The sequence below is a fragment of the Lampetra planeri genome, chromosome 7 (assembly GCF_965212315.1).
Source record: "Lampetra planeri chromosome 7, kcLamPlan1.2.h2, whole genome shotgun sequence".
Classification (NCBI taxonomy): domain Eukaryota; kingdom Metazoa; phylum Chordata; class Hyperoartia; order Petromyzontiformes; family Petromyzontidae; genus Lampetra; species Lampetra planeri.
In genome coordinates this window covers 16057619-16067929 of record NC_136113.1, presented here as the reverse complement: position 1 = coordinate 16067929, position 10311 = coordinate 16057619, and the positions used below count along the sequence as shown (strand labels likewise).

At 57.3% G+C, this 10311-nt stretch overlaps 1 protein-coding gene across 2 annotated transcripts; it reads left to right on the top strand.

The window, feature by feature from the left end:
- The first annotated feature begins 329 nt into the window (after window positions 1-329).
- Window positions 330-10044, top strand: DACT1 (dishevelled binding antagonist of beta catenin 1). Of its 2 annotated transcripts, none has more exons than XM_078596545.1 (4): window positions 330-1014; window positions 2762-2879; window positions 5432-5758; window positions 7260-10043. In XM_078596545.1, the coding sequence occupies exons 1-4, from the start codon at window positions 646-648 to the stop codon at window positions 9503-9505; spliced, it is 3060 nt and encodes a 1019-aa protein (XP_078452671.1). In that variant the 5' UTR covers window positions 330-645; the 3' UTR covers window positions 9506-10043. The 2 variants fall into 2 exon arrangements, with proteins under 2 accessions (XP_078452671.1, XP_078452672.1); XM_078596546.1 differs by having other exon boundaries at window positions 451-1014; window positions 2747-2879; window positions 7260-10044.
- The last annotated feature ends 267 nt before the right edge of the window (window positions 10045-10311 follow it).

Below are 10311 nucleotides of genomic sequence, written 5' to 3'. Positions count from 1 at the left end.
CACTGCTGCCATTATTACTATTGCCACGATAGGTTTCTCCCACATCACGGTTCATTAGGTCTCATAGCCCGGTTGAAATTACGCATTGCAAAGGAGGTGGGGTGCAGACAGCAGGCGGGACGGGTGCAGCAGAGGTCCCGCCAGATGCTTTTCAGCCTCGACGCGGGTCTGGAGAAAGGTTTGATTTCGGGGGATGGGAGGAGGGCGGGAGGGAGGGCGAGGGGAGTCGTGTCCCTGGCGGGGGAGGAGGAGTGATGGAGGGAGGAGAGAGGCAGGGAGACAGAGAGAGAGCGGCTGGAGATTTTGGAGGAGAGAGTGGGGGCGGAGGGGAGAGAGATTGGGGGGAGGAGTGAGCCGCATTGGGTAAGTACTAAGACTCGAGAGGGTTGTGGTGGTGGTGGAGGAGTTTGGGGCTCCATCTGGTGGTGACGTAACCGCTCCCAATAGGCAGCGCGGACCAATGGGATCGCGGCCTGGAGTGAGATATTCACTGCGCCGCCCGAGAGTGGGGGCTCAGAGCGCGCGCGCAGGTACACGGAGCAACATCGACGGGGCGCAGATGATCGCGCTGTGACACCCGCGCAAGTGAGTCAGTGGCCACGGGAACAGGAGAGACGCGGTGTTGGCAGTAGCAGCAGCAGCAGCATGCAAGACGCCAGCAGCAGCAGCAGCGTGGCCACTGTGCCCTGCGCTCAGGGACCCGGCTGCTCTTACCCGGTCACGCTCGTGGCGCAAAGCGGAGCGCAGCGCGGTCCCGGAGCGGGAAGTCCGGAGCGTAGCCGAGCGAGCGAGCGTCTGGAGGCGAGTATGGCCGGCTTGGCCGAGCTGGAGCTGCTGCGGAGGAGGCACGAGGCGCTGGTGCGGGGCGTCCTGGAAGCCCCCGTGAGTGCCGACCAGGATCAGCATCAGCGCCATCAACATCCTCATCAGCATCACTCGGGGAGCGTGAGCGCGCGGCAGCAACCGCTGGAGCGCGACTTCGTGGAGTCGCTCAGAGCGATGAAAGAGCAGCTGGTGAGAACAACTCTGTGTGTGTGTGCGTGAGAACAACTCTGTGTGTGTGTGTGAGAACAACTCTGTGTGTGTGTGCGTGAGAACAACTCTGTGTGTGTGTGCGTGAGAACAACTCTGTGTGTGTGTGCGTGAGAACAACTCGTGTGTGTGCGTGAGACAGAGATGGGTGCTCGCAAAACAGCACATAGCCCACTGCGTCTGTCAGGCTAGACCGCTAGAGGAATCGTTATCTGGAGCGCGGCGGTGTAGTGGTCAGCGCGTCGCGCTTTACAAATTCGACCACCCGGGTTCGATTCCCGGCACCGGTCGACGTCAGTGGCGAGCGATCTTCGCAGGCCCTGGGCCGCCCCCCCTCGCCAACCCCGCACTGACGGGCGTGGTGAAGTATCGTCAAACAGTTCCCACAACCCACGCGGTGCGGGGAAGTCTTCACCCAGCAACGGCTTGGCAAGCCGTGAATGACTACTACGACTATTATTAATATTGAAGGGGCCCCTTTCCATGGTATTTTGGGCTACTCCACGCCGGGCAAATTCGTGGTCGAGGTTCGAGTAGCCGCACTGTGCCTGCCCCACCACCACCACCAAGCTGTGCGACCTGGAGATCCGCGTGCTGTGGAGTAACCACTCGTGTATCCACTCGTGTACCCATCGTGTACCCGTTCGCGTACCCATTCGCGTACCCATTCGCGTACCCATTCGCGTACCCATTCGCGTACCCACTCGCGTACCCACTCGCGTACCCACTCGCGTACTCATCGTGTACCCACTCGTGTACCCATCGTGTACCCACTCGTGCACCCACTCGTGCACCCACTCGTGTACCCATCGTGCACCCCATCGTGTACCCATCGTGTACCCACTCGTGCACCCACTCGTGTACCCACTCGTGTACCCACTCGTGTACACATTCGTGCTGCTTGGTTACAGTCACCGGCTGGAGGGTGGAAGGGTAGTAGGGGTGGCTGGGAGGGAGATTTAAGAATGTTTCACACTGCCGTGCCACGGGAGATCGAAGCGGCGACCCCTCTCTCTCTCTTAAGTCGCAGTCTGCTGACCGCTCGCTGCACACAGCGACAGAGGCACCGCAGACGCCGCCAATCCCCAAACGGCGGCTCCGGCTCAAGTTAGCGCGGCGCTGCTGCTGCCCCCCGGGGTCGGAGGGCGCAGCGAAGCTGCGGGGCAAGGGGCGTGGGCGGGTGGGTGGGGGGCAAACTTCGCAGCGCCTCTCGCCCTCGGCTATCGGATGCCATTCCTTATTTTGCACCTTAACGGCCACGGTGTGCGTACGGGGTCAGTGTGTATGTGTGTTTGTTGGGTCGGTGTGTGTGCGCGCGTCACTGTGTGTGCGTGTGTTTGTTGGGTCGGTGTGGGGAGCGGTGGCGCAGCGGGTAGCGCGCTGCGCTACCAACTCGTCGAGCCGAGTTGGAATCCCGCTCACGGCCAACACCAGTGGTCATTATTTCAACCGGTTCTGGGCCTCCCCCAGATCTACTCAGCCTGAATTGAGTACCGTGTGCGATGTGTATAAACATCGCCACTGTGGAGACAAAGGCGGCCGGGCGTGGTGTTGGCCACCCACCTCCTCGTGTGCCGTGCCGGCCTTTGTAGGTGCTCGCTAACGGCACTCGCCCCAACAGTCTGCTAAGGCTACACGGGGAATCTTTGTCTCTGTATGTGGACTAGTTGTGGGGGGGGGGAGGGTATTCACTGCCCCCCGCGTTGACCCCTAGGGCTGCCTCCCCCAGCGCGACCTCGGGCTCCTGTCGCGGCTTCGTCACCTGAACGAGCAGTTCAGCGAGCTCAAGATGGACATGGACAGAGCGGCCGTCAAGCAGTCGGAGACGGACAGCCGGCCCAGCTCCGGTGCGTGGCACACGCGCGGACACACGCACGGACACACGTTGAGACACACGCACGGACACACGCACGGACACACGCTGAGACAAACGGATAAAGACAAATATCCCTCGTGTAGCCTGTAAAAGACTGTTGGGCCAAGTGCTGTTTGCGAGCATATGTTAAGGGCCGGCACAGTGCACGAACCACATGGTGAGCAACATCACGCTCAGCCGTCTTCGTCTCCCCAACAGTGCCGATGTTTGCACAAGGTTCACATTTAAGGCTGAGTCGACCTACAGGGGAGGTCCATAAATAACGGACACGTGGACAGCGTCACTGAGTCGGAGAGTCCGACTCGCACGGTCAATCCGACGCGAGCGCATTTGCATCGGCGGTTCAAGAGCGCAACCCCCTCGCCACACTTTGATCCCCGTGCATACAACACGAAATAAGAATGAGATGCATTTTAGAGAACTTGCGTACATTGCCACCGCAGTGTACTGCGGTGGCAGTACCGATTGCGAAGTTAACACCAGCGCGTGCAGAATGCGGCACGTGCAATGCGCAGAGTGATGTTCACGTGCCATATTTAATGTGCTGCTCCAACGCGATGGGTGCTCGGTGTTTTACATTCTTCACGCATAGCAATGCGGAGCCTATCACGTGAAGGGGAAGCTGCACATTCTTGAGAGTATTTATGATTCATAACCACAGCAACTTACGACTAACCACTCAATACTGAATAGGAATAGCAATGCGCATCCCGTTGTAAATCCACTGCTGTATTCTGACGTGCCCGCGCAGTGTCGCCCACGGGAATTGTTTGACCATACTTCACCACGCCGATAGACAGCGGAGGTTGGGTGGGGCTGGTAGGACCGGTTTAGATAACAATCGCCACTCACGTTCGCCGTGGCCGGTAATTGAACCCATGTGCGCCAGACACTGCGACACCGCTTGCACGCTTTATTGTTGTATACTGTAATACACACGGCAGCTTTTTCGTAGTTTATTAAAATATGGTATACACTATTAATATTATAGAGTAATCGTAAATACAGTTAGTCGCATCGGGCATCGTGGTGCGAGATGTGAATTCGGTTCCAATGGCACAGAGGAGGAGTCTGCCTCCGATACACTCCGTAGTCGCTATCGTCTGAGTTGTATTCATTGCGCATCGCCAGCACAAAGGTTGTTGTTGCCTCCCGCCGCCGAGGAGGGGATAATGGGGCACCAGGAGACCGAAAGGTTGTCGCCCGGGAGTTCCCGGACCGAACGCAAGCGGATTGCCCGCATTCATGACCCGTGATCAATGGGGGGAGCCAATTTGAAAATCCAACGCCTGCCCCCCCGCTGTAACGCGCGCGTAGGGTGGGTCACCTGCGGGCATCGGCTGCTTTGAAAGGGACGGGGCTGGCTCGCATACAGGGTGCCGACGCGGGACCCCGCCGTAATACACAAGGCAGTCTGGTGGGAGCGCGAGCAAGGCGGGCAGCCGTGGCCAGCGCTCTGCCGAGGAATTATTATAAAACAAAACAAAAATATAAATACCCACTAGTTTAAAAAAAAAATCTCATTGCCGTGCGCATCTAAGCCGAATTGGCTTAGATGCGCACGGCAATGAAAGCTGTACAATGAGAGAAACCTTCATTCCGACAGATTACATTTGTGCGGGCGAGAAAAGCCCATGGGTTTCAAGTGGGACGGCAAACAAACAAGGCACGCAGCAAACAAGGCACGCAGACGATTTATTATGCAAAGTGGGCGTGCATTCATCGAGTGGCATTACATCTCAATGGCCGGTGACGCTGACATCAGCCTTATTTATATTTGCTCCTCTTGATAACTATCAGTTCCTTGAACAACTGTTCAAGGAACTGATTCGACCACCCATTCGCCCGAACCATAGAAATGTGGAATTTCCCCTTCTGCGACCGAATGGATTAACTGTGTGAATGCGCACTTGTTATACAGTATCTATATTTGTGTACCAATGTATGCCTTGAACCCAGTGATCTGAGTTTGATAATTACCAACCACGACTAGTGAGTGACACCTGTGACCTTGTCCCGGGCCTCCCCAGGCACGACTCAGCCTTAAATGTGTATCTGCAGAGATGTGTAAATATTAGCACTGGGGAGACAAAGGCGGCCGGGCGTGGTGCTGGCCACCCCACCCTCCGGTGTGCCGTGCCTGCCTTCATAGACCCTCGCTAACAGCACTTGCTCCAAGTATGTCAATGGCTATATGGGGAGATCTTTCTCTTTGTGTGCATGTGTGGAAACTGTACTGTATATGTGTGCATATATCAGTCATCTCAATCGGTTAATCCATAACACCTGGGTCTGTCCCGTGACCTCTTGCCAAGCAGCGAGCCTTTGGGCACTTAATTCACCTCGCCTGGCACGCATGCTGCGGAAACATCACCAACACCCCTTGGCGCCTTAGCTGCTGCTGTCGTTGTTGTTGTTGGTGCTGTTGCCGGTGTTGTAGTTGGTGTTGTTGTTGGTGTTGTGCGCCATCGCCGGCTGACTCTTGAGCTAAATCGTCCGTGGCGTTGCTGGTGACGGATGCAGGCTACTACGACCTGAGCGACGGCTCTCTCTCCAACTCGTGCAACTCCATCTTCAGCGACTGCCTCTCGGGCTCGCGCTCCAGCCTCGGCTCGTGCTCCCCCCCGGGTCGCGCCGCCCCGAGCCCGGCCAGCCCCGGCGCTGCCCCCGCTACCGCCGCCGACACGCACCCCGGCTTCACCCCCGAGCTGCCGCTCTTCAGGGGGCCCGGAGAGCACCCCCGGGAGATGTGCGGCCCTCTCCCGGCGGCCGGGGCCACCGCGGCGGCGAAGGCGGCCCTTCCGTGCCCCCAGCAGCAGGGCCGGGCCCGTGAGAGGCCTCTCTCCTCGGGTAAATGCCTCCCCAAAGTTTACGTTTTGAAATGTGTAGAATTTGCTTATTCCTATGCTATTTTGATCCTGTACAATAGACTGAATAGTTACTGTGATTGGGATGCTGCTCTGGTGTGATGGTTCGCGCACCAGTTCCATTCGCGGCAGTAAAACAATGAGCCAGTTTTTTAAAAATTTCCCCGCCTCCGCCTCTGTCCAGCCAGCAGCATACAGTAAAATGCGCACACCAGTCGCGATCAGTGGCTCGTGTGCGGTGGGGTAGAGTGTGGGTACTCCCATCACCTTCCAAGATGTCTGACCAGCATGGAAGAGTAGGCCAAGTGCCTTCTAGACAAGCCATTCCCTCTAGTGGGGGGCCTTCCCTTGGGCAGTCGGTGGCGCGAATCGGACACAGCAGGGCTCCATCTTTACCTTTGTAGGTGATTGATGGACTTGCATACGCAGCTCAGTGGATACGGAACAGGAAAAAAAACTCTTCAAATTTAACCAGTCACAATTATATTCGATTGGTGAGGTATGATTTGTGTCGAAAATATAAACATGTTTAAATAACAGCCAGTATATGTGTCCTCCTGTTTAACAATAATGTAACAATGTTTTTGGTAAAAAGCAAAAATAGCACTCGTTGGTATTGTTTGTGTTTAGCTATAATCAATCACAGCCGTGACACGCCTGATTCCCTGCCATGGATGCAAACGCGTTTTGTTGTAAGGTCACACGGTAAACGTTCGACTATTCATCATGAGCTCATCTTCCTCCTGTGTACAGAGGGCCCACTTGCACACAGCAGTCGAGCAAATAGACAAAGCTTTCCTGCAAATTGAAATCCCGAGCAAACTGGGTGGTGCTGTGATTTGAGCACACAGCTGCCGATCAGAAGGTTCAGGGTTCAAATCCCGTTGGGGGACAGCGCAAACCTTCACTTCTCTTCTGGGCTATGTGCAATGAGTACGGCCATGTGGGAAGTCGATCGCATCAGTCAAATCATAATGAATAAATAAACTAAATAAATAATAATGAATAAATAAACTAAAGACAGTTGTCAATCCACTGCTGGATGAAGGCCTTCCCACATACTGCGTTGAGTCATTGTTGGACCATACTTCATCACGCTGTGGAGTGTGGGTTGGGCAGGGAGGGGGGCCCGGGACAGGTTCAGAGATCACTCGCCACTGGTGTTAGCCATGGCCAGAAATCAAACTCTTGGAGTCTGCTTCCGACAGCACCACTGCTGCACCTCCACCCCTCGGTTAAATGGTTAATATTCTACAAATATGTTTCTGTACTCCATACAAGAGTTATATTTATTGCCATTCATCCCGATTATTTACGGCAGCTTGCTAACGTACCATAAGATTCCATAAGGCAGGGAGTGTTAACACAAACTCTGCGGGGGTTGTCGTTGCCGAGCAGGCCTATTTCTCTTTCACGCCTTACCGATGCGCTCGTTACGACTCTGACGCGTGCCTTGGGCCTCGTACCCCCCTCGTCGTCCACAGGGGACCTGCTGCGGATCCGGAGCGAGACCTCGGGGGCTGGCACGGCGACCCGCCGCTCCCTGCCCGACGACCCCACGCCGGGCCCCCCGCCCCCCGCGGGCTGTCCCTCCGCCCGCGGCATCGAGGCGAGCGGCCGTTACGTCTCCGACCTGACGTCGCGAGACGGCAGCGACGTGTACCGCTACCCGAGCCCGCTGCACGCCGTGGCGATCCAGAGCCCGCTCTTCCTGCACTGCCCCGGCGCCGCGTCGGGTCCTCACGACGCCAGGACGTCTCGACGTCCCGGCGGAAGCGCGCAGAGGCCGTGCTCCGGGTTCGTTCCGTCGCCGGGGCCCGTGCCCCTCTCCCGGGACGGCGTAGCGAACGAGAGGGTGAGCGGGTACATTTGCAACTTGCTTGACCGCAAACGCGTGCCAGGTGCGAGCGGAGGCACCGGAGCGAAACTGAGCAGGATGGAGAGTTTTAACGCGGGTTCCAACATGCCCATCACGAATGGGCGGCTCAAGCCCAAGCATGAGGAAAAGGCGGTGACTCCGGAAAACATCAATCTGGGAGCAGATCCTAAACCGGACACTTTACAAGGCGTGGACAGTTGCAAAGAGGTAATTCCAGAGAAAAACGTGCAAACGATTAATGAGAGTGAAGCTCCGAGGTTCCATCAGCAGAGGTCCGAACCCTCGCCAAGCCCAAAGTCCAAAGAGCAGACGAAGCTCATTGCCAATGTGCTGCCTCTGAGATGTAACGATTCTCCAAAAAGAACCGGAGGCCTCCCCTCACATTTGAGCCGTGTCAAAGGCTCATCGCGCGTGGAGAGGTATGAAGAAGACTCTAAGCCGTCGTCATCAAGAGTGTCCCATCAGGTGCCCAGAGGCATCCACGCCACACCAGGAAAAGGAGTCGAACCGAGGTACAGGGATGCCACGAGCAAGCAGCAGATCGTCGAGGAGCGCTTCGCTCTGCCAAAGGACAGGTCCAGAGCACTGAATGTGGCGAACCACGGAGCGGTCGTCAAAGCGACTCATGGAAAATTGGACAAACGGACGGGTGGACGCAACGTGGTGCCACGGGCCCAACCGAGGGCCGACGCGGGTAACTGCAGGACCAGCAATGGGCACGTGCTTCTCAAGGGAAACAGGTCTGGGCAACCGCATCACCGCAGCATGGAGAGCGTGGAGAGCAGACGCAAAGGGAGCGGACGTAAAACTGCCATTAAGAGCAGCAAGAAGTACGGGGCGCACGCGGACTGGAACGGCAACAAGAGGCTCGGCCCAACAAAAGCGAGGCCCCCGAAGGTCGAGGAGCCGCGGGCGCGCAGGAGGGACGAGGACAGGATACAGAACCCGGCCGCTTGCGCCGAGCGGTGCTGCCGAGACGTCGTGTCGAGGGCCGATGTACGCGACTGCCGCAAGAGCGCCGCCGCTGCCGCTGCCGGTGGCGGCGGCCGAGGCGTCAAGCGCTTGGCGCAGCAACCAAAGGGTCACTCCCGGGAGCCCGTTCAACTGCACGGAGCCGCGCACGGCAGAGCGCCGGCGCCGCCGCCGCCCCAGCAGCAGCCGCCGTATCATCGCAGGCGGCCGGCCCCCGCACGCGTCCGCGTGCATCCGCCGGCGCTGGCGCACGCGCGCATGGCGCGCGCGTACGTGACGGCCGTGGCGCGGGCGGACAGTGACTCTGAGCGCTCGGAGTACTCCGCCGAGTGCGAGTCGCTCTTCCACGGCACGGTGATGGACACGAGCGAGGATGAGATGAGCGACCACACGACCAACCGCTTTGGGGACGGGGAGACGAGCGCCAGCGAGGGCGTCCCGTGCTCCGAAGTCGACGACGACTATCGCGACGACGACGACGAGGAGGAGGAGGAGGTCGCCACGGACAGCGACAGCGACGGCGACGCCGGCGGCTTCAGCGTGAGCACGGGTTCCTCCGCCTCGGACGAGGACGAGGAGGACGACGTTGACAACGGAGGGCGGCAGCAGAGCAAGGGAGTGCCCCTCTCGGGGAGACGCGGCGGTCAAAAGGCTCCGGCGGTGGCGGCTCCGGTGGCGGCGAGGGGGCCGGAGGCGCGGGGGGGGCGGCGGCGCGCGGGGCCAGCAGCACGCGGCGTGCCGCATCAAGGCGTCGAGGTCCCTCAAGAAGAAGATGATGCATTTCCGATCGGGCTCCCTGAAGGTCATCACGACCGTGTGACTCGTCAGCTCTCGTGGACGAGGAGGAGCCGAATGATGGACTGCTGCGAGCCTTTCTGAGATGGAAGCCGTTGCTTTATTTACCTTGGCACACATTGTTCCACGATTGCATATTGCACACAGCGCAAACAGCAGTAATAATGAACAACAAACCTTCAATGTGACATTACAGTATGCAGTACTTAGGAACATGCAGTGCGTATTCATACTCGTCCGCTGAGTTTTTTTGTAACCCATATGGGCCCTCGGTGCTTTGTCTCACGCAGACTTTCTTATAGATATATACATAGTTAGCAATATGACAATCTTATTTAAGATAATATCCCCTTGTATAACTGCACATTTACAAATGTTTATGTTTGCATGGTCATGGAATGGAGTTTTTTTTTGTATTGTGTACAAATGTACATTCGTATACGTTTCGCTCGTGCTGTTGTCATGTAGTGTTGTAAATCTGTAATCGTGCGTTCTTACGATGTCAAGAAGCCAAGAGAGAGGTTAATAAATTCCTACAAAAAAAACTCACTGCATCTGCCCGACATTGGTTGCCTGACGCGATTCCTTGCGGGACATTCAGGCACGCTCGTTTAAAAAAAAACGTAACGGTGAATTCCGCCGTACATGGCGAAGACGCCCAGGCCCCGCGTGTGGTTTTGAAGACATTTCAATTATGCACACTCGGGCTGACGCGTCTATTTGCGGCGGGCGCCACAAACGGGGGGGGTGGTGGGGGCCTCGTTAGGGAAGTTGCCACGTGTCCTCACCCATCGACTCTTTCTCTCTCTCTCGTGGCCTCCACTCATTTCCATGTCTCTTCCGACTCCCTCAATCAGTTTGACTCTTGGCACGAGCAGACCATTCCCCCG

Excerpts from the sequence above, each read along its gene's own strand:
- DACT1 (XM_078596546.1), top strand. The coding sequence starts at position 646 with ATGCAAGACGCCAGCAGCAGCAGCAGCGTGGCCACTGTGCCCTGCGCT. Across the intron at positions 1,015-2,746 it reads GAGCGATGAAAGAGCAGCTG|GGCTGCCTCCCCCAGCGCGA; the intron begins GTGAGAACAACT and ends GTTGACCCCTAG. Across the intron at positions 2,880-5,431 it reads GGACAGCCGGCCCAGCTCCG|GCTACTACGACCTGAGCGAC; the intron begins GTGCGTGGCACA and ends TGACGGATGCAG.